Source organism: Gorilla gorilla, chromosome 1 (genome assembly GCF_029281585.2).
Source record: "Gorilla gorilla gorilla isolate KB3781 chromosome 1, NHGRI_mGorGor1-v2.1_pri, whole genome shotgun sequence".
Lineage (NCBI taxonomy): Eukaryota > Metazoa > Chordata > Mammalia > Primates > Hominidae > Gorilla > Gorilla gorilla.
The window spans coordinates 50451763-50475799 of NC_073224.2; the positions used below are offsets into that span (position 1 = coordinate 50451763).

Sequence of the window (24037 nt, forward strand, 5' to 3'; positions counted from 1 at the left end):
GCCTGGCAACAGAGCTATAAACAAGTTTGCTGTTATTATTAGCATGGTTCATCATCTACTCTCACCTCTACGAAATGTTGAATTGCACATAAGACTGATCTGGAAAACGAGAAGTCCTTGAGGGCTTGCAACCAATCTGAAGCCAGGGGCTCCTGAATTCAGCTGGATCTAAGTGGCATACCCTGCCCCCCTCCACCCTGGACCCCATATTCCAAGGTCTCAGAGAGTAATAGACACAGAGCCCCTACTTGAATTGCTGGTCCTTGGTGCTGCGTGTCTTGGCCAGGAAGCGTTCTGCCAGCTTCTCCAGGTTGCGGGAGTAGTCCATCTCAATCTCTGCCTTCTTTCGGAAGAAGTCCTGGAGGTCCTGCAACAGTTGCACCCGAAGCTCACACTGCTGGTCCAGGCATTTCATCTGCTCTGTGAGCTGAGCACGGATCTCTACAACAAAAACAAGAGAAGACAGTCAGAAAGACAGCCCTAAATAAACCACCATGCATGCCAATATTCACCCACCTTCCACTTACTTATTCCCCGTGCCCTGGGAAATTGAAAGCCCTGAACAAAAAGCCTAAAGTCTAAACTGGCCATAGGATGTGAGGCACCTCCAAAAATGCCAACCCTTTTTACACCATTAAAGAACATTGTGAACCAGGAATCTGCTGAATCACTTAGGAGAAGCTGCTTATTAAAAATAATAACATTCCTATCTACCATTTATATTACTATGTTTCTAGTGGCACAGAGCCAGAATCTGGGTTGTCTTCTGGCAGAGGGCCCAAATGAATTATCACCCCAACCATCCTATGAGGCAGGTACTACCTCATCCCCATTTTAAAAATGAGAAAACAGAGTCTTGAAGAAGTCAAACTTTTAAGTGGTGAAGCTGGGATTCAAACCCCAAGAGACTGACTTTAGAGCCCATGCTCCTACTTTTTGCATTTTTCCCCATCATTTCAAAATGCTGTTTACCATCTTCATGAAGCAGGATGAAGGTCAGGATATTTTAATGGAGATAGAAAGAAAATCTCCCAAGGTCAAATGGTAGCAATCAAAACAAAACAAGCACAAGAACTTCTGGGCAAGCAAACCATTCACTGTCAATCAGATTTCACAGTTTCCAATATCACAGAATGAAAATCATTTTTTAAGAAGACTTGGAAAGAGATTTTTTTCACTAACAAATATCACTCATATCTGTGTTGCTTAATCTTCATAGATGCTGTAGTGCCTCTATAGTGTCATAGCTAGAAATACTTCTGGTTAAGCTCTAGCATGCAGATTTCTGGCTGGTCAGGGTCCTTGTATGGAGCTAGCAAACACTCTCTCTGGAACCGCTGCAAAGGCAGCTATAGATGCGACCAGATCTGCCTCAAATGCAGCACTGCATTTGTTACTGACAAGAGACCTGGCATTCACAGGAAGCAGTCTGCCAAAGCCAGACTGATTTTCAGCTCAGAGAAGGCTTGCAGTGTGTATCCTGCTGAAGTTATGTCCCAATCCCCATCTGAGTCAGAATGGAGCCATTTCTTTCATCTTTTCCCTCTGCAAGCCTGCTCAGCTCCAAATGCATTAGGATGTGACAGTGACTCCAATCCCACAGAAAAGGAGCACCTATATTATGCCTTTCCTTATGTGTGCCCCAAATTCATTCCCAAATAGTACAGTTGCAACAATGCTTTCTGTCTATGCTATGTAATGCTATGTAATGCATCATTATGGAGAGAGGGGGTCTAGAGTTTTCACGTGAGCTGCAGATAAATCAGAGGCAAATCAGGATCAGAACTATGATGCTGAAATGTTCTTGAAGCAATGAGGATGGGTAAATGGTGCGTTTAGCTTTGCCTTACAGTAGTCGAGGCTCCACAATCTGTCCCCATCTACATTTTTGTTTCTGTTTTTACAAATATCAGTATGTCCTTTGCAGATGATCTCAGGTGATCTGTAAGCGCAATTCTCACCCTCTTCATCCTCATCTCTCTCCCTGTCAACCACCAATGCCAACCAGCCCTGCAGTAACCTCACCTGAACTGAAACTGAGCTCCGGAGGATTGTTTCAAGCAGACAGAAGGCTGTGCAGAAAAGCTGCCTACCTCATCACTCATCAAAGCTCTCTTGTTCTGTGTTTTACGGAGTCTGATTACAAGGGTATTGGGGGTAAAGATCTGCAGAGGTTATGTCAGGCATCTGGTTCTTGCCAGGGATTTCTGGGTCTCTTAAAGGGAACAGCCCTTGTTGAGACTATTCCTGTAGGCATCTGTCCCCCTTCAACATATTAGTGAAAAGCTGATAGTAATAGCCATTGGGTGGGCAGACTGTACATTGAGAGGGCATTCAGAATGCTTACTAATATTACTTAAATTCCATCCATTCAGTAAGAACCAAGTGCCAGGCGCGGTGGCTCACGCCTGCAATCCCAGCACTTTGGGAGGCCGAGGCAGGCGGATCACAAGGTCAGGAGATCGAGACCATCCTGGCTAACATGGTGAAACCCTGTCTCTACTAAAAATACAAAAAAAAATTAGCCGGGCATGGTGGCAGGCGCCTGTGGTCCCAGCTACTGGGGAGGCTGAGGCAGGAGAATGGCGTGAACCCGGGAGGCGGAGCTTGCAGTGAGCAGAGATCACACCACTGCACTCCAGCCTGGGCGACAGAGCGAGACTCCATCTCAAAAAAAAAAGAACCAAGGCCTTTTTAGGGTGGAAAGGCTTTCCAGGTACTGAATCAGTAACAGATGTACAGGGGATGTGGATGGGCAGTAAGGCTGTCAGGTCCCTCTGAGTCCCCTGTAATGCACTTAAGAATTTACCTCAGTAATCTCACTCACCAGGGGAATAGAAAGGAACAGTTAGTTGGATGACACCCACCCTCTGCCAAAAAAAGAGAGGACAAGGCAAAGTCCCATGAAGTTCCAGAAGTAGGCCACTCCAGCGTTAGCCTGTCTAAGGAACAAGTACTTAATAGGAGGCCTCTGAGATATGTGACTTAATATAAGAAACTCCCAAGCACATCCAGCCAGCAAGGAATTCCAGCCTGATTTTGCAGGTGCCTCAATGAGGGCAGCAGAGTATATGCTGCATCACAGGTACTCCCTCTGGAACCCTGAAGGGAAGGGAGCATGTGTTTATTGAATACATTTTATAGGCCTTTCTATGTATCATCTCATTTAATTCTCACAGGTAGTCTGTAAGGTATCCACAATTATCCTGATTACACTAAGGAGAAAACTGAAGTAAGACTCTTTAAGTAATTTACCAAAGGGTCAACAATTATGCAAGAGGAGCTGGAGCTAAATTAAGGTTTGTCTGACTTGTCAAAGAGGTTAATAGTAGGTCAGAGAAACAAAAACAAGAGAAATAGAACACCAGTTTGGAGTCTCTGAAAGTATCTCTGTGTAAATCACAGTGACCATGACTCTTAACTCCTGGAACATAGCCTTTTCCACTTTCCAGCTGAGGGTTGATTCAGGCCCCTAAGACAAGTTTGGACTTGCCCACCGACTCATCAGCTAGCTCTGTTTCAATCTGTCCACAACCACACTGGATCCCTTCCCCACTTCCTAGATCTACTCTACAGGACAGCTTAGGGGGAAGTGCTTTTCTTGTCCTGTGAGTACACCCTGAGGTCTACCAGGAAGCCCAGAGGACAGAGACAGTGAGAAAGCAATATCCCCACCCCTGGTCCAGGAAAAAAAAAGAGGCTCTGTTAATAGATACCACCTGCTAGTGTGGTTTATTTGTGATATGACACCATGAGCATCTCCCCTCCCTCACAACTGGCCAAAAAGAAGAAGAGGAAGAGGAAGAAGAAGAAGGAGGAGAAGGAAGGAAGAACAGGAGGTGGAGAAGGAGAAGGAAAAGGAGGAGAAAGAGAAAGAAGAAAGAGAATGAAGAAGGAAGAAGGAAAAAGAAGAAAGGAAGCAGAAAGAAGAAGATGCCTCCCTTGTTACCATCTTCAAAGCATCCATACAGGCATTAAGGGAAATTCTAACTACTCTCACTCTTAGGCGTACAGCTCCAAGACAGAACAGTTGTTCTATCCGGGGCAAAATGTGCTGCCTTAGGCGCTGCTGCTGCTGCTGCTCCTACAAAGACAAACAATGGTCCCCAAGAAGGCAGCTATGCTGGCCCCAGTCCCCGTTCATGCACACAAGGGGCAGGAAACAATGGGCCACTGAATACCAGCACTCCTGGGCCATGTGCCCAGGCTGGAGGCCCCTCTGAACCCTGGCCTATCAACAAACAAAAGGGCAGAAAGAAGAAAGAGGCAATTTAAAAACATAGAGGAACTCCTCACAGTTCCCTCATGTGCTTAGGCGATCATGCATGTGCACATCATGTGTACACACTCAAAGACTCACACCACTCATACCACTTACACCATGCTTCACGATACCAACTCAAGAAGGCTTTACACATCTGGTTTACAGTTGGATGAGAATTCTTGGGAGCTATGGAGATGGTGGGGTCCTTGCCAGTTCCTTCCCTAGAAATACATGGGAAGAAGTCAAGCTCTCACTTTCTAGAAGCAGCTATATCTTAGGGGTACAAAAGAATTCCCTGGCTATTCACAAAGCCAAAGTACTAAGGTCGCCATGAGTCACCTGGAGTGATATATACACCCAAACAGCCTCCCCTGAGCGCCCACTAGAGCCCATTTATTCAGCAAATCTTACTGAGCCTCTCCTGTATGGAGGCACTGTGCTAGGTGATGGTGACAAAGGAGGAAAAGACAGGTCTAAGCCCTGTCTAAAGAGGCACGGCTTGACAAAGAAGAGAAAGGACAAGAGAACACAAAAAGTCTTATTGTTTCTGCTTTAAATATTCTTTATTATAACAAAGCTGTGGTAATAAGCCCCAACCTGAAGATCTAAGATTTAAAAATCATCAAGTAGCGGAAAGAAATCACATAACAGGGCTAAGAAAAATCCAATGTCCTCTAACATTTTTTCTTATTATGTTTTTTTAAAATGACACTTGAATAAAAACTGCAGCTTCCCTTGCAAGAGGAACCCAATTTTTTTAAAAGGTTCCTGAGAATCAGAGTTGACCTCTGGTTGATATTTCATGCAGAGATTCAAGACAAATTTAAACCTCCCTGTTTTGAAATTAAGATAGTGATGATTGTTGCTCAACCCTGTGAATATGTTTAAAAAATTGAATTGTACACTTTAAAAGAGTGAATTTTACAGTATGTGAATTACATCTCACTGAAAAAAACAGATTAAAAAATTTAACCCCACCACATAGCATATTCTGTTGAGCACCATCTGCCAGTGAAGGGGAAAATAACCCAACAAACAGCAGCCAAAAGGAGGAACGGATTCTTGGTTTCCATTTCCCCGTGTGTATGAATTAAACACATTCTGCATTGACTATTCCTAAAGCAAATCTTGGAAGCTGCCCCTCTGGGCCATAGGCTTGGCCATGACATTGAACTCCACTGGCAGATCACCATTTCCAAAGGATGTCAGATAAAGACCTGCCAGGGAGTGTTTTTATATGTGAATTCAAATCCAGCATCACCAGACACACCCATGAAGCTTCCCCTGGGACATGCTGCCTCCTTGTCCATGCTTGGCCACAGCTGAGACACTAACTATACTCGTCCTAGTATTTAGAAAGAGGCTTATTTCCTTTTTAGAAAGATGCTGAAGGGTCTCAATAAGCATGCAACTGGAAGAAAAACTAGCCCTAATAGGATACTGATCATTTAACAAAAACAGGCAGGGCCCTGCCATGCTGACAATCATGTAGACTCCAAATTACAACACCTGCCAATGCAGATGACACAGTCCTCTGAAAACTGCCCTCATTTCAGAGAACATCCAGGGAATTCACCAGTCAGCAGAGTACAGGGGGTGAGGGAGTGGGGGTGTTCAGCCTATTGCTTTCAATCCAGAGATCCCTTTCTTTCCTCCTTTCAAAATTCATCTTCTTCTTCAGGAATTTTCTCTGATTAAGTCATGAATACCACATTTCTAAGGAGAAAATGGGGGAGGAAGGGCAGGCCAGGAGACAGATGTAATCTTTCAGGAGAGTCACACAGGCATGTCCTTCCTTTCTCCTTGATGTGCCAGCACCCAGGGGGCAGGAGCTGCATCTCCCACAGGCTCTGTTGCCAGCACGTGGAGCAGATCAGCCCGCGCTCCCCATTGGGAACCTGGTCTGACTGCCAGTCTTTTTCCACCCAATCTGCCTCACCTGCTTTTAGCCCCTTCACAAACACATGATGTCACCTCACCCATCTCAGGAATATTAATTCCTAGTACCTTTCCAGAGAATGTTACATAAGAATACAATTGAGGCTTTCAGGCTCTACCCTCCATATCTCTTACCAAGACTTCTTATCACAACAGTAATCAGCCCCTCTCAAAACTGTTCCTCAGGAAACAAAATACCAGAATGCCCTGCCAAGTCTTGCTCTCTACTCTGCTAGTTTGCCTTTCTATGAACTTAGTAAAGGGAGGACTCAAAAATCCTTGCTGGACGGATGTGAGAACCAAAGCTCAGAGCAGCAAAGGGGATTGACCAAGATCACACAGCTATTTAGTTGCAGATCCAAGACTGAAATCTAAGTCGCTGAGTTCCCAATGTCCTTTCTTACTTTTACTTACTCTCATTGCAAACATCTATTTGAGTGCCTTCCGGGTGCTCTGGGAATACAGACAAAAAGTTCTTCCTCAAAGTTAGCAGGGTAGTGGAGAAGAAAGAAGAAAAAAACGGTAACAAACAAGGTTAAATAATAATATAAACAAATGAGTATGCGCACAGAGCAGAGAGAGAGAGACACAGCACCACCCTCAATGTGTTATATGTGCTATAACACATCTTCAGTGACTGACATTACTTACCTATGAGTAGTCAGTTTCCAAGAAAAGGCCATCAAGATACTTTCAGTAAACTAGGAAACAGCAAATATTCTTCCTCAAAGAGTGTGACTGATAGTCTTTTTCTGCATTACTTTACTCTATTAAGTAAGGCACAAAACAGGCCAGGCACAGTGGCTCACCCCTGTAATCCTGGGACTTTGGGAGGCCGAGGTGGGCCAATTACTAGAGCTCAGGAGTTCCAGACGAGCCTGGGCAACATGGCAAAATCCCAGCTCTACAAAAAATTTTTTTAAGTTAGCTGGGGGTGGTGGTGCATGCCTTTAGTCCCAGCTACTTGGGAGGCTGAGGTGGGAGGCTTGCTTGAGCCCAGGAGGTCAAGGCCACAGTGAGCCGTGATTGTGCCACTATACTCCAGCCTGGGTGACAGAGCAACACCCTGTCTCAAAAAAATAAATACATAAGGCACAACCAACCAACAAATAGCTATTATGTTTCTGAAATAATTGTTTTTCATTCCTTCTATCCATGTTTTCCCCACTTTCGGTCCACATGCTTTCAGTAAAACTGATCCCACCCCTGCCCTCTCCAAAGATAGTGTGCCTTCTCAAATCCAGGCCTTGGCTGGGAGATGGAAGACCTGGGGACAAAGAGAGTGTGACATTGCCACTGCCATCTTGCTACCGTGAGTGGAAAGCCCATTTGAGAATGGAGTTGGCCCAGAGAAGCAGAGCTGAGAGATGGGGAGAAGGAAACATGAGTATCTGAATGAAGTCACGATGAGAAGCCAGCCCTATCCCTGGACCTTTCAGTGACACAGGTCAATTCATTCAATTTTCGCTTAAAACACTTTGCCTAGGCCAGGCACGGTGGCTCACACCTGTAATCCTAGCACTTTGGGAGGCCCAGATGGGAGGACTGCTTGAAGCCAGAAGTCTGAGACCAGCCTGGTCAACATAGCAAGACCTCATCTCAAAAAAATAAAATAAATAAAATAAAAAATATATAAAAAAGAAACAAACAAAAAAACCACTTTGCCTTGGATTTTTGGTCCCTTGCAAAGGGGCTGTAATGGATAAAGTGAGGATTTCTGAAGTATGAAGGTCCCTGTTCTCAAGAACTTACAATCTAATTGTGAAGACATGATCCAAATATACATTTCAAAATTTTACATAACAATTCATATTACATAATTGCACAAGATATATAATTATATAGTACAGAAATTATGTTATTGTATACTATAAGGACATGAAATTAAGAATAAATACTACAATGAAAGTGTTGAAAGCTCAGGAAGATCAGTGGGGAATCCCATTACTATAGTCAGGCTTCTGGAGGTAGTCTAAACTTCTTGAAAAGAAGAAATTTGGTCGAGCACAGTGGCTCACACCTGTAATCCCAGCACTTTGTGAGGCCGAGGCAGGCAGATCACGAGGTCAGGAGTTTGAGACTAGCCTGGCCAACATGGTAAAACCCCATCACTACTAAAGATACAAAAAATTAGCCAGGCATGGTGGCACACACCTGTAATCCTAGCTACTTGGGAGGGTGAGGCAGGAGAATCGCTTGAACCCAGGAGGCAGAGGTTACAGTGAGCTGAGATCACACCATTGCACTCCAGCCTGGGCGACAGGGAGAGACTCCATCTCAAAAAATAAAAATAAAAAAAAAGAATAAATTTGTCTGTTCAGTTGACTAATGTACTTGTGGGACCCAGAACAACACCTAGCATTATAGTAGGCCTCCAAGTTTGTGGAGGGAAGGCAGGAGAGGAGAAAGAGAGAGAGAGAAAGGGAAGGAAACAGAAATCTGAAGTAATATTCTGAGGAAGAGTAGGATTGCAGTAAACGAAGGGTGAGGAGAGGATATTCCAGAGTAAGAGAAAACGTATACCAAGAGATAGGAATGTTTGAGCGTGGCCTCTCTGTGGGGTAGGGAGGAGGATGTCCTTACTGGAACAAAAGGTGACACTGAGGCTTGGTCAAAGATAAAGGTGCAAGGGGAGGAATAGCTCCAAAGGCCAATAGAGTAGTTTGGATCTCAAGCAGCCAGAAATGGAGCTGGTAAAAGTTTGTGTCATGATGAATGTAATAAATGGAGTTGAAGCAAGATCACAGTGAAGGAAGTCTGCTGGATGGAGTCCTATGCTGTCTAAACGAAGAAATGGAGTGAACATTAATGAGCAATACAAGCTGAATGGTAGAGAGGTCAAAATGAGTAGGAGAATTCCATGAGTGGAAAATCCCTGCACATACCAACACCAATCATTAGCAATAACACGTACTTTAGAGCCCATGACTCTATAGTATGATTCCAAACCATCCTTCCCTTCACAGTAGTCAGCAAACTGGAGCCATAAGAGACATCCTTGGGTTCAAAGGTAAGACAGTAATCTTGGTGGGAGGAAGGGGGTAGTGGGGGCAATTGTGACTGGAACTCTGGCCTCCCTGGCTTTCCTTTTGACTGTAGTTTTCTCTGATGGACTTTAAACATGGCCATCTTCAAAATTGTCTGCCCTGTGCGGTAGATTATCCCAAAGCTATGAAAGAAAGAAACACTCCTCCCCTTACATTAACTCCACACTACCTAAAAACAATGCATGCACCTTTGGTAACAAAGAGAAACCAGCTAGTGGGAAAGAGAAGAAGAAAAATGGCCCTACAAGTTTCCAAAAGACGTTCAGTCATCCATTAACTTTCCAGCCCCAAGTGAATGCACAGAAGGCAATCTCATAAAGCCAATGAGAGGGATATTTCAATATCATCGTGACTGCTCTGGCAGGCTGCCTTGGTTCTTTCAAGTGACTCAAAAGCAAGTTAAAGACAAAAGGATCCCAAATGAAAAAGCTGCCACATCAAATGCCAAAGTAGTAATTTTAGCTCCTAGGTCTTGCCTGAGATGTTTAAGAAACAGAATTCTCAAGGTCCAAAATTTAGAATTAACTTGTACCACAAACTAAAGATGCAGGATGTGAAGACCAGCAGCTCCTCTGGGAAATGTCACCTAGTCTGATGCTCCTGATTCATTGCTAGTGACAAGCTGCAAGTCAGTTCCCAAGGACCACGATAATCAACCAACAAACCCAGCAAATATTTATCTAACACCAACTCTGTGGGAAGATCTGGGTGATGAATCACTGGAACACACATGAAAACGTAAGATATTTACACAAGAAAATGTAAGACAGTCTCTTACTCTCAAGGAGCTTACAATTGAATTGGGGAAAAGGAGGGCTAAATGCAAAAATATTTAAGAGTATAAGACTGGCATCCTAAGTGCCAAAATAATGGTCGCAGACTACATTAAGAGAGGAAGAAATCAGTAAAATCTAGCATGGACCTCTTGAGACCTTGGGTGGGGGGATTTAAACAGAAGCGAGGGGGATGACAGATGAAGGGTTGTAGTTAGCAAAGCAAAGTCAAAGAGGCTAAAATGGGCAGATGAAGCTCAGGAGACTGTGAGAAGCCTTGTGACTTGAAGGTTCACACAGAAGAGTATGAAGAGAAGGGGTAAATAAGCAGGCCAGGGCCAGCAGAGAGGGTCTTGCATGCCTGATGAGCAGAACAGATACAAACACAGTTCTAAAGGGCTCTGTAAACTCTGGACAAAGCAAAATGAGAGTCTTGAAAAGCAGGACAGCCCAAGAAGAGTCAAAGCTCAAGGAGAGTCAAAATCCAAGAAATTTCCTACCAAACAATTCCTGAAAAGACGAAATGTCAGTTCAAACATGTCCACTCTCTTAGAGGACAATGGCACACTGTATGTGCTCAAGGCTCCAACACAATCGAGTTGAAAACGAGATCAATATTAAAATCCAGACCCTACGTTCCTGTAGAGCTGGCTCTGGAGAGTTTACTTCATTTTGTGCAGGACCCAGCTTAGCATAAGTACTGGCACATTGTTTCAAGTTTAGTTCAACAAGCAGGGACCAAGCACCTATTCGTTACCAGTGAGAAGGACAAACAAAAATGATTAAAGAAGACCAAGAAGTTCAGTTGGCCCGTGAAATGCCTACGAAGCATCCTACTGGAAAAGGCAGTTGTATTCTCCTTCTGTTCTCAGGAGAGGTCAAGTCTAGAAATAGACACTTGGGAATAATCAGCAAATATTATAGATGGCAGTTAGGAAGTTAACCAGCAAAGTGAATGCAGCTGTCCATAGAGAGCATGTAGAATTAAAAAGATGTAGGCTTAGGATATCCCCATTTAGGTGGAAAGCAAAGGAAGGAGAGATAGGAAAGTAGATTAAGAATGAAGAGAGATGTACAAAAGTGTCAATAACTATGGAGTATTTAAATAAGACAGCAAGGCAAAGAGCTCATTAACCTTGGCAATGAGAAGTCTATCATTATTGAGGGCCTGCTCTGCCAGATTCAGTTTATGCATCACCCCAGATGAACACAACTACCTTGCTGCTGGCTGAAACAGTCTGCCCAGTTCCTGTTGCAATGGCTGTTCCTGGGCCTTCATATGTTGTTGATGCACCAGCCTGACAGTGCATTGCCTTCTACCCCTGCTGCGTGACTCTCAATCCCACCCAGGCTTTCTCTACTGCTACTGAAGCATGAGACTTGGAGTGACCTATTCAATCAGCAGTCATGTCAACAACAAGTACAGAGAAGTGGAGGCTCCAAGAATCAAACTTTGACCTACAGGAGATAGAAACTGACGAATGAAATATTTTGCCTCCTTGCCCCAGTGGACTGTTCAGAGATGCAGTAGCTTCACATAGTTACGTGAAGATGTTCCACAAGACCAAGCAATCATCCTCTCATGAAGCTATAGTCAACTTATAAGCAATCTCTTGTTTTGTTCTCCCTCCTTCCCTTTCTCCCCATTCCTGCTTCCCTGGGATGACTCTTGCAAATGAAGTGTACGCTTTTGCCTCTCCCTCTAATTTATATTTTCAAGGACTCTCGACTAAGACACCTACCTTGTGACAGGTACTGTTCTGGATGTTGGGTAGACAGTTCCGTCCTTGACAAAACTTATTCCAATGAAAGAATCTGCCCAGCAGATCCTTCAGAATAGATAACCATTTATTTTTCAACAACTCAATATACATGTTAAGTGACTGGTTGGTTATAAGAACTGATTTAGTTGACCACAGTTTATTTTTTATGGAAAGGTAAACTGTCCCCACAAAAGTTATAGGCAGACACATCTTATATATTTACTAGTAATCACATATCCCATTTATTAAGTGCTTATTATGTGCCAAGTAGGCTCCTACTGAGTCACTATTCAAGTATAAAGGTATCTCACTTAATCCTCAAAACACCCCAGGGAGATTTGTTCGCAGCAAAGCTGAGTGATTAAGAGGATAGACCGCATTCAGAAAAACTTGGATTTTAGTTGTAGTTCTGCCAGCTGGTACCTGTGTCTCCCTGAACAAGACACTTAATCTCTCTAAGTCGTTTTCATTATCTACAAAATGGAGTTTGTAATAGCAGCCACTCCACTGGATTGTTATGAAGAATAAAAGAGATGGAGAATATAAAGTGCTTGCTACATGCCTGATGCCTAGTAAGCCTCCATTAAAAGGTAACCAGGATTCCTCCCATTTCACGAGGGACCACTGAGGTTCACAGAGATCAGTTGACTGCCTAGGCTCACTCAGACAGTAACAGATCACAACAGGATTTGAACCTAGATGTGTTTAATTCTTAAAATCAGTGCTCTTAACCACTCTCCCCCATCCATTTGTTTCTAATGCTGAGATACGGCCTCATGTGGTTGTCTGTCATAGTGGAATCTTTTAGTGCTAGGTTGGCAATGTTGATTGGTTAACAAAAAGAATCCCCGAATTCCTTCACCTTCACCAAATAAGAATCCTCATTCTCGCTGTCTTAACTCTGAATGTTTAGGTGTATGTGTTGGGAAAGAGGGGGAACCACCTTTTTACCATTTCTTCTTGAAGGCAATAGCAGGAAAAAGTCCATGCCATCATCTAGAGATGCTATCAACTGGAGAGGCCGCAGAGAAAAGTCTGACCCTGGAACTGGACTGCCTGGGCTCAAAATGCCAGCTCCACCACCTACTAGCTATGTGTGACCTTGGGCACATTACTTATCTCTCTATGCAAGAATGTCCCTATTCTGTAAAATTTTGTTAATAACAGTATCTACCTCACAGAGTTTTTATGAGTTAATATTTGTAAAGTTATTAGAATAATTCCTGGTACATTACATTGTAAGCACTACATACATTTCTTCTTTTTTTTTTTTTTTTTTTTGAGATGGAGTCTCGCTCTGTTGCCCAGGCTGGAGTGCAATAGAGCAATCTCGGCCCACTGCAACCTCTGCCTCCCAGCCTCAAGCAATTCTCTTGCCTCAGCCTTCCAAGTAGCTGGGATTACAGGCACCTGCCACCACTCCCGGCCAATTTTTTTGTATAGAGACAAGGTTTCACCATGTTGGTCAGGCTGGTCTCGAACTCCTGACCTCTGGTGATCCACCTGCCTTGGCCTCCCAAAGTGCTGGGATTACAGGCATGAGCCACCGTGCCCGACTTATATACATTTCTGATAATACATAAAATCTATCCCATAGGTTCTTTGATCCTTTAACTTTTCGATAAAGAAGGTACAGAAAGTGATAGGAATTGAACAAAACTAGTGGCTTCAAACTTTGGCAATCCAACACACATACACACACAACTGAAAAGTGTCATGAAACAACCTTTATCCTTAGTCATGAACTCTGATATTTTCTATATTTTTTTAAATGCTGGTTGTGGCTCACTAATTTGCTTTCATGATTTAGTAAAAGGTCTCAACCTGCAGTTTGAAAAGCTGTGGAATAAACCACATGGCCACCAAAGGCAGAACTAGAACAGTCTTCAAACCACTCAGCTCCTTCTTCATGGCTTATTATTAAATCAGAAAGGGCCTAAGTTTCACTTCTTTCTGTAAAAGAAACTGTACATTCCGTATCCTCCTCCTTTGCCCTCCACAGTTCACGTGAGCACTAGAAATTCAGAGAACACCCAGGAACCAGTGGGCACTTCCTATGTATGCAACTCATGTTACTGTTGCCCAATCTAAGGTGCTGCCATTCAACATCAGGGAGAGTCCTGTGGCCTGTTCTCTTAGTTTCGTCTTCCTTATTTTGAGGCCCAGCAACCGTCATCATTCACTGTACCTTTGGAGCAAAGAAGTTGCTGATCTAAACACCACAAGGCAATGTTGTTATATATTTAGTAAAAAGATTATAAACAGACTAGATGAAACTTATTAGTGGTTAAGTTTAAAAAAACAAAACAAAACACCAAAAAAAAAAAAAAAACAGTCCAGCTAGCCGCGGTGGCTCACGCCTATAATCCCAGCACTTTGGGAGGCCAAGGCAGGCGGACCACGAGGTCAGGAGATCGAGACCATCCTGGCTAACACAGTGAAACCCCGTCTCTACTAAAAAAAAATAAAAAAAAAAGTAGCTGGGCGTGGTGGCGGGTGCCTGTAGTCCCAGCTACTCAGGAGGCTGAGGCAGGAGAATGGCGTGAACCTGGGAGGCGGAGCTTGCAGTGAGCTGAGATGGCACCACTGCACTCCAGCCTGGGCGACAGAGCGAGACTCTGTCTCAAAAAAAAAAAAAAACCTCCTTATCTCTTAAATATTGAAATATTCAAAGATAAATTATATCTGCTATTGTTTCAAAGTAATGGAGGAGAGTGGGAATGGGTGAGGGATACAGATAAAACAAAATTGGCCCTGAGCTGATGATTATCAAAGTAGCATGATGGGTACATGAGAATCCATAACACTAGTCTCTCTACTGTATATATTTGAAATTTTTTATAATAAAAAGTTTTTAAATATCTAATTAATGGTGTGTAAAAAAAGGCTTAAGAGACTCACAATAAATGCAGAGAAAGACGATAAATAAAACAGAAAAAAATATCCAGACAACCATATCTGTGAATAGAAAAGGCCCATAATATATCATGAAATGAACACAGAAAAATCAACAAAGACTTATAATGTTTAAATTTTTGCCCTTCAAGGATAAAGAAAGAGTTATTTAAGAATCAATGGATTGCTAACAAAATACAGCAGAAACCCAGATTGGTCTCAGACTTCTCCATAGCAATATTCAAGGCCTGAAGATAATGTAGCCATGTCTTAAAAAATTCTGATAGAGAGCAACTGTGATCCAAGAATATTAGGAGAAGCTGAGTCATCACTCAAGTGTAAAAAAGGTTCAGACATCTCTCTTCCTCTGCAACTTGAAAGATCTCAGCCTATGTAGCACCCACGAACTCGTCTTGAGAAACAGAAATCTTGCACCCAGTAGATCAATCAAAACAAAAACCACAGGAACAGGAAAGCCATGATCAAAGAACAAGTGGCTACATATGGCACCAAGACCAAAAAATGGGAGCATCCAAGTTGGAATGTAAATGTTAGAAAATTGCCAAGGCAAAAAAAGAAACAACAAAAAAAAGATAAGCCATAAAAATTGAGAGATAGGGAAGAGTAGTGCAAGGAAGTTTAAAAACACGAATTACCTAATTCTTCCAGACAATCATCTAAAGTGAAGATATAACTAAAAATGTCTTTAAAAATATTAATAGTGACTTTAGCCTCCTAACGGTTTTCATTATCTTTTTTTAACCTTAGAGAAAACTTTTAGGAACTATTATCTTTGGTAGGGAAAAATTAAGTACAGCAGCTCTTTCATTTTCATTTCAGTTTTCTTTTCTTCTGTTAAATTCAAGTAAAAAGAAATTCAGTTATTTTTATTTTTATAGTACATATGGTATAATGCCATTCTTATAAAATTATTTTACCCTCACCAGCCACCCTTCTGTTTATGTGTACCAAATGTTAACACTGGAAGAGAAAGTCCATATGCACCATTACCAAATCCAGAGCCTTCCCCTCCTACCTGCCTGCCCTGTCTCAGCCTCTAACCTAGGTTTATCTTTCTACCTGCAAACCAGAACCCACCCCTTCTTGCTTACTCAAGCCCTTTCCTCCTAAAATTATACACTCTTATTTTCCGTATCATCATTTTCCATCTCTACTGGCCCATTACCAGCAGCAGTCAAACACACTGTATTTTCTCCCATCTTATTAAACAAACAAACGCATATTTTCCTTGATCTCTTCCCTTCTCCCAACCCAACTACCTTTTCATCGTGGCTTCTCTTTACATTAGGACTCAAAATGGTGTCCATACTCCCTGCCTCCACCTTCTTTCTTCCCTTTTTCTCTTAAGGCCACTGTAACCAGGCTCTTGCTTCTACCATTCTTGTGGTGGGTGGTAATGACTTGCACATGGCTAAATATTGTCAACTCTTGAGACTCCACCACCACCATCACTGGCCTGAGAACACCACACTCTCTTGATATGCTACAGACACACATTCTGTCTCCTTTGTTGGGCCCTCTCCTTTTCCAACATCTAAATGCTGAAATGCCCCATGCATGATTCAGTCGTAGGACCTGTTTTCTATCTCTCCTTGCTTCCTATCAGATCCCATTCCATTCTATGTCTGGTGATTCCCAAATCTTTATCTACAGTCTAGATCTCTCAGTCAACTCCAGCCTCCAACTGACTTACCATTTCCTCATAGCCATCTAACAGATACCTAGAACTTAACATGCCCGAACCTGAACTCTTGACACCCCATCCTGACCCCACCCCAGCATGTTCCCTACCCCAGTAATGGTACCACCATTCACCTGCCAGGCCATAAATCTTCAGAGTTATTATTGACTCTTCTCTTACAAATTCCCAATCCAATTCATGAGCAAATCCTATCAGCTCTACCTTCAAAATGAGTCTAGAATTCAACCCTTCCTATCCCTTCCACCTTTTGAACAGTGCAACTCAGCCTCATTTTGTTCTGAATTGCTGTGGTAGCTCCTAACTGGTCTTGCTGCCTCCTCCCTTGCTTCCCTGCAGTCTACTCTCCACACTGCAGCCCTGCTCATCATCTTTCAATGGCTTCCCAGTGGAGAAAAGCTAACGGCTTTCCAAAACCTTATATGGCCCAGTTCACCCTTACTCACTGGCCCCTAGCTACACTGGCCTCTCTGGTCACAGAACATGGCAAGCAAACACCCACCTCAGGGCCTTTGCATATGCTTCCCTTCGCTGGAAGCACACTTCCCCACAGTCACATGGTTAGCTCTCTCACTTCATTCAGCTCTCTGCTCACAGCAGCCTTTGTGACCACTCCATCTGAAAGTGCCCCGACACTCTCTATGCTCTTACCTCATTTTAATTTTTCTTCATGCCACTTGTAAATCTATTTAGGTGTTTATCATTTTCTCCTCCCACTAGAGTGTAAGTTCCATGATGGTAGGGACTTCACTTTGTTCCCTGCTGATCCCCGATGCCACAGTGCCTCACATAGAGTAAGCACTCAGTGAAGGCACATTGAATGAATGAATCAAGAGCTGTTTTTGTGTGATGGGATTTGGAACAATTTATTGCTGGCTTCTTTTTACTTTTCAGTTTTGCCTGAATTTTTTATAACGAGTATTTACTTTTTTAAAAAATAAGCAAGAGTTATTCCTTTAAAAATTAAAAAAGGAAACCAATCAAAAATCAAAGGAGAGATGCATTATCTAGTCACCTCTGCTATATTTTGACAAGTGTTTTTCCTTCATTATTTATGATAGCTACAAAAGGATTCACAATGTAATGCCCACGGGGAATTTTTCATAATTAATGAAACCTCTTTAGAATGAAATCTTTACTGGAACAAAAGTTTTAATTGCCCACGGCTGACCATGGAGTATGAAGACAAAGCTCCTGAGTAAGAATAAAAATTTGCAAGGTTTTCCTAAATTTTACTCCCCACTATAATATTTTTTTCAATATTGCTACCATAATCCAGATGCCAGAATCCAGGATCTGTTGGCATCCTGAAACCCAAAAAGTGTGATGGGCCAGGCATGGTGGCTCACACCTGTAATCCCAGTACTTTGGGAGGCTGAGGCAGGCAGATCACTTGAGGCCAGGCGTTCAAGACCAGCGTGGCCAACATGGCAGAACCCCATCTCTACTAAAAATACAAAAAGTAGCCAGGCATGATGGTGCACCTGTAAGCCCAGCTACTCAGGAAGCCAAGCCATGAGAACCGCTTGAACCCACAAGGCAAAGATTGCACTGAGCCGAGATCACGCCGCTGCACTCCAGCCTGGGTGACAGAGCAACACTCTGTCTCCAAAAAAAAGTGTGATGATCTTTCGTAATGTTTAAATACAAAATAAGAATATCCCTTTCAAATAAGCTGACACTTTTTGAACATGTAATAACCAGGTTCACAGAATCACAGAGGCCAGTGAGGAGAAGATTTAAAAGTACCCGTGTGAGCCCCAGTGACACATGCACCACCAGGAAAGTTTCCTGTCCCTGTCCCTCCAACTAATCCACAGCAACACAATGTCAGCAAGTGGCACAATCTGCCTCCCCTGCCTCCAGGCAGCCATGGGGAAGGTGGAGAGCAAAAGGACCATTCCCTGTGTCACTGATAAGTGAGGCTCAATGTGAAATACAAGGCATGAGAGGCGCCCAAAGGTAGGCGACAAGCTCAGTATCTCCCCTGTATCTTTCTGTCTCAGGTATAATCTGCATCTTCTGCTCTTTTCGTGATAAGAAAAGGAACAGCAACAGCATGTCTACTATGCAAATGTGGACTACTAATCTGGCATCATGGAACTTAATGTAGAAGTTTATGCAACCCTGAGCAAGTTTCAAAACCTGGTCTCCTAACACGTATGTCTAAGTTTTCTAAGGCTCCTGACCAAGCAATAGACTGTGAACACCCCAGAAGTTCAAGCAGGTCTTCCAGGGTCTTCACACTGCTAACTGCAATCATGGCAACTCCTTCGTTTCCTTTTTTAAAAAATCAACAACCTTATTGTTTTCCCAATTATCCCTTTATAATTGAGCAGTTTAGAGCCTCAGATATATCAAGTGAGTATGCACAATGATTAGGGGTGATGAGCTAATAAACATCATTAACTAGGCCATGGTGGTTTTGCAACCACCACTTAGGCCAAGATGGTATGAGCATTCTACAGTTTTTCACTGCTCTTATTCTTTGTCATATATCATAAAATGTACAATCATAGTGGACTGTGGATTAAAAACAAGAAGTTGGCTGGGCATGGTGGCTCAAGCCTATAATCCCAGCACTTTGGGAGGCCGAAGCGGGAGGACCACTTGAAGTCAGGACTTCCAGACCAGCCTGGCCAACATGGCGAAACCCCATCTCTACAAAACAATACAAAAATTAGCCGGGTGTGGTGTAGGCACCTGTAATTCCAGCTACTCGGGAGTCTGAGGCATGACAATCGCTTGAACCCAAAACGCAAAGGTTGCAGTGAGCAGAGATTGCACCATTGTATCCAGCCTGGGCAACAGAGTGAGACTCCATCTCAAAAACAACAACAACAAACAAACAAACAAACAAAAAAACCAACAACAAGAAGTCTAAGACATTGATAAAACCCAATTGTCAACTAGAAGCATAAAAACAGTACCAAGCCATCCAATTCACATCTAGATGATTTTCACCAGATCACTAGGTTACATTTACCCGATTAAATCTTTAGTATTTCAAAATCCAATATTAAAGACATAAGATATAGAGATAACCATATCCAAATTGGCTTTTTGTAACTGTTAGAGGAAAGGCATTCCATAGCTACAAGGTGTTACTCCCTTGTAGATATGCAGTTGAACCTCTCTGTGGTAACCGCTACCATGTAGAAACAAAACTTAAAAATTACATGTAAGAAGCAGTCATTTTAGAGTGTGAAATGCAAAAATTCCAAACATTAGGTCAAGAATGCAGGTTTCTCTTATTTTTAAAAAATGTGTTAGCAAGTAATTAAATTTCCAACTATATTTTTAACGTATATTTGGTCTCAACTAAGCACTATATTTTATTATAAATTTTAAACAAATCACATGCTTACATAATTCATTTAAATAAATTAAATAGTGTATATCACCTATTAAATGAGAAAACATCTTTATATAAAATGGACGCTATTAAATTTTAAAGTGTATATTAAAATAAGCTGTATAATAATTTAATAATGTTGATGTAAAAGAAAATATTTTACATAAATTTGCTTTATAATAGTCTATAAAAGTAATGACATTATTTTTTAAATTCCTGAGGGGGTTCACAAAATTATATTACTCTGAAAGAAGTTCATTTTTTTTTTTTTTTTTGAGACAGAGTCTCACTTGGTTGCCCAGGCTGGAGTACAGTGGCATGATCTCGGCTCACTGCGGCCTCTGCCTCCTGGGTTCAAGCGATTCTAGTGAGCCTCAGCCTCCCGAGTAGCTGGAATTACAATGGTGTGCCACCATGCCTGGCTAATTTTTGTATTTTTAGTAGAGATGCAGTTACACCATGTTGGCCAGGTTGGTCTTGAACTCCTGGTCTCAAGTGATCCACCCGCCTCAGCCTCCCAAAGTGCTGGGATTATGGGCGTGAGCCACCATGCCCTGCCCAAGTTCATAAATTTTTAAATGTTGGGAAATACCAGTCTAATATAAAAGTCTTTTTAATCAGACTCCAGTAATTTAAACCAGCTTCTTGGGCCTGCCTTCCAAACGAATCTAGTCTACCAGAGAAGACAGACTACCATAAGAAGTAATTGCAATGTAAAAAGCCCATTATCGGGGAAAAAGACGATGCTGCAGGAGTATACAGAAATTGGTCTAGGGCTCAGCAAGGGGCTCGCAGAGGAGCTAGACTTAAAGGATTGGAATTACCTATGGGAAGAAGGCAGGAAAAGTACTCCAGCCAACAGCATGTTCAAAGGCCCAGAGGCAACAGAAAAGAAGCTGCATGCAAGGAACCGAAATAATCGAAGAAATTCAGGGTAACTGAAGCATAGAATTTAAATGAGAAGAGGAAAAAAAGATGAGACTGTTGAAAGAAGCAGGGGTCAAGCTCTGGTGAGTATTGCAAATAGTCTGAAGAAGTATGGAATTGTTCCTAACAGCAATGGGAAGCTATTAATGTGAACACAGAGTGGGAATTAGATAAGCAAAGTACAATGTTTTTAATGACATAAGTGTTCCCCTCCAACAGAGAGCCAAAGTAGAAGGGAAATGTGAGACTCTTCATTTTCAGAGGACTCGAGTGTTCTAAGAATCTTCTAATAATGACTCCCTCAAGCTGAATCTTCCAAATAAAGCAAGATGCAAATACTCCCCCTCAAAATGCTAACAGCCTGGTGATCCAAAGGCTAGCAAGAAAATGACCACATGCCCTGACCTTGCAAGTAGATCAGTCTCATCGTTTAGATATTACAGACAGCCCCAGAATCACTGTGTGAGTCAGAAGGTTTGGGCCTCTGAGTTTCACTTTCCTCATCCTAGAAACTGTGGTAAGAATTTATCCCCTGCCTACCCACCTCACACCATTTAAAGGCCACTTTTCAACCACATGCCTCAATAACATAAGTGGAAAAGATTCTACCAACTGCATTGACTCAATCCACCAGAAAAAGACAAGAAGAAGCAAGAAAATGCTTCATAACGTACAGTATGTCTAAAGTTATCAAGCTGCCTGATCATTTCACACCTCTGAAAAAACATCCTACTGTTCAAATCCATAGATGGGCATATTCAGAATTTGCTTGAGGCAGGAACAAAATTCAGAGCCAAGTCAGCTAGCAGTAAGAAACACTGAACTAAATAAAAGAACCAAATGAAAGACATTAAAACTTAGCATTTGATTCAATCTGGTTCCAGGCTTAGGTTGGACGCAGCTGACAAAAGTGAATCAGCCTGGAGCTGGTGAACTCAGGTTCTGGACCCTGAACACACTACATGACTTGCTTTGATAGAACTTCTGTAGAATTTGTCATGATTTTACATGTCTCAAAAAGTTATTGGTAATTTTAAAAATCAATGAGAATGTAAAAGCAAAGTGTTACAGGTTCCAACAAAGAAAAACACTCAAGTTTTTTTTTTTTTTTTTTTTTTTTGAGACGGAGTCTCACTCTGTCGCCCAGGCTGGAGTGCAGTGGTGCGATCTCTGCTCACCACAAGCTCCGCCTCCCGGGTTCAAGTTTTTTTTGTTTGTTTGTTTTTTGAGACAGAGTCTTGCTTTGTCACCCAGGCTAGAGTGCACTGGTGTGATCTCAGCTGGCTGCAACCTCCACCTGCTGGGCTCAAGCGATTCCCATGCCTCAGCCTCTGGAGTAGCTAGGATTATAAGTATTTTAGTAGAGACAGGATTTCGCTATGTTGGCCAGGCTGGTCTCAAACTCCTGACCTCAAGTGATCTGCCCAACTCAGCCTCCCGAAGTGCTGAGATTACAGGCATGAGCCACCGCACCCAGTCTCAAATTCTTATTACTATGTTTGCCAGTATTTTTTAAAGATATGATAAAAAAATTGTTTTAAATTATTTTACAGGTCTCCAGGTTCCCTGGGCAGGTGTGTATTATGTCAACTTGATTTAAAAAATTTTTTGACATTAGAATACTTTTAGAGGAAAAGACACAAAATAACACAATAGCTTGACTGGATGAACCTGATTCCCTTGGAAATTTCATTTTCCTTTTCAACAAAGTAGTCTTCCCCAAATTTTAGGAAAAAAAACCCGTATCCCAGTTCTTTATTATTAAATGGCACATTTCTCAGAATAAAAGGCTGAAAGCATAGTTCCTCTAATTCATAAACTGGAGCATTTTACACTGTATTATGACACTCAGTACAATGTACAATAATTAGCAATTTACATCTGTCTTCCCTGCCAGGTTAGGAACACCGTTAAGTCCAAGACCATGTCTTATTCATTGTTATATCCCAGCACCTAGCGCAGAGCCGGCATAAATGTTGAACTAAAATAAATGCAAATGAGTTGTGCTTTCCCTGTCTTTAACAATGAATCTTTGGCGGATTCCAACAAAGCCTCAGAGTTAACTATGTGCAGATCCTGGGTCAGCTAAGTCTCACAGTAAAGATTTCTGCCTAATTGCCTCTATCTCTACTCTTCCTTCCCCTTCCCTCTCCACCTCCAGAGGGGAGTTCCCGCTGGAAATTGCACAATTCTTTGTGCAGAGAGAAACAACAAGCTTAGTTCCTGTTGACCTGAAGAGCATAATGTTCTGGCACAGGATCTTCCACCTTCATAGAAGAGTAACAAACTCAATTGAGATTATTTTTCTAACTAAAACTGTCATTTGATGTCTTCTTTTATCTCACCAAGATACAACCTTCTGAGCCACTCGTCTTCTATCCTCATCAGTCCCATAATAAGCAAATACAACTTTGGGACAGTCTGAGACAGCGTTTTCTGAATTTTTTCTGACCACAACCCATAATGAGCAATACATGTTATAATGTGATTCAGTACATGAATACATGCACACCCACCCAAAAAAGTCTGACACAACAATATTTACCCTTTTTGCATCCAATTCACTTTACAATTTTTCATTATTTTTCTATCCTATTCCATTTACATTTTGAAGAAAGCTGGTGAGTAGTCAGCTAAAATGGCTCCACAACCTACTCTGCAAAGGAGTTGCAATCTGCACTTGGAAAAACACTGGTCTATGGACAGGGCTCTGGTCAGTGTTCTCAATAACAGTTTGGAGACTTTAAGCAGTAACACGACAGCTTTCAAAAACAAAACAAGGGCTGGGCGCAATGGTACGTTCCTGTAATCCCAGCTATTCAGGAGTCTGACGGGAGAATTGCTTGAGCCTTGGAGCTGGAGACCAGCTGGGGCAACATAGTGAAACCTTGTCTTAAGAGGAAAAAAAAATACAAAATCAGGTACACAAAATGAAATTCTCATCCAAAATAAACCATTCTATATCCTTCCTTGAAAAACCACACCAACGCTGGACTTTGTGGCACAAAGACTTGTAAGGAGGTCGGTGCTAGACTAGATCCAGATATGCCCAATATTCAACTAGGCCAAAAGAACTGCCCCCTCACCCGCCAATGAAATGAAATGCCTCCAAAGTGATCCTCTGGCTATGCACATCCTCTAGCATGCAGGTGGGTAATGAAGAGAGTGGAGACAGCCGGCCGATTTCTTCCTGGACTTTCTGAGTTTCAAAGTGCTTTCACTTCTATTATTTCATTTAATGAGATGCTGTCAGAAAGTTCATTTCCAGAACTGGAAAGTATTAGGTGGTAAAGAAAAGTGTTTCAGGGCCGAGCACGGTGGCTTATGCCTGTAATCCCAGCACTTTTGGGAAGCT

General features: G+C 42.3%; 1 protein-coding gene across 10 annotated transcripts in view; it reads right to left on the minus strand.

Annotated features, from left to right (window-relative positions):
- SRGAP2 (SLIT-ROBO Rho GTPase activating protein 2) overlaps nucleotides 1-24037 on the minus strand; it is a 255698-nt gene that overhangs the window by 155549 nt on the left and 76112 nt on the right. For all 10 annotated transcript variants that reach the window (XM_031014226.3, XM_055369873.2, XM_031014224.3 and 7 more), the window contains exon 3: nucleotides 249-441. In XM_031014226.3, coding sequence (XP_030870086.1) covers nucleotides 249-441 — 193 coding nt within the window. The remainder of the gene's footprint in view (nucleotides 1-248; nucleotides 442-24037) is intronic.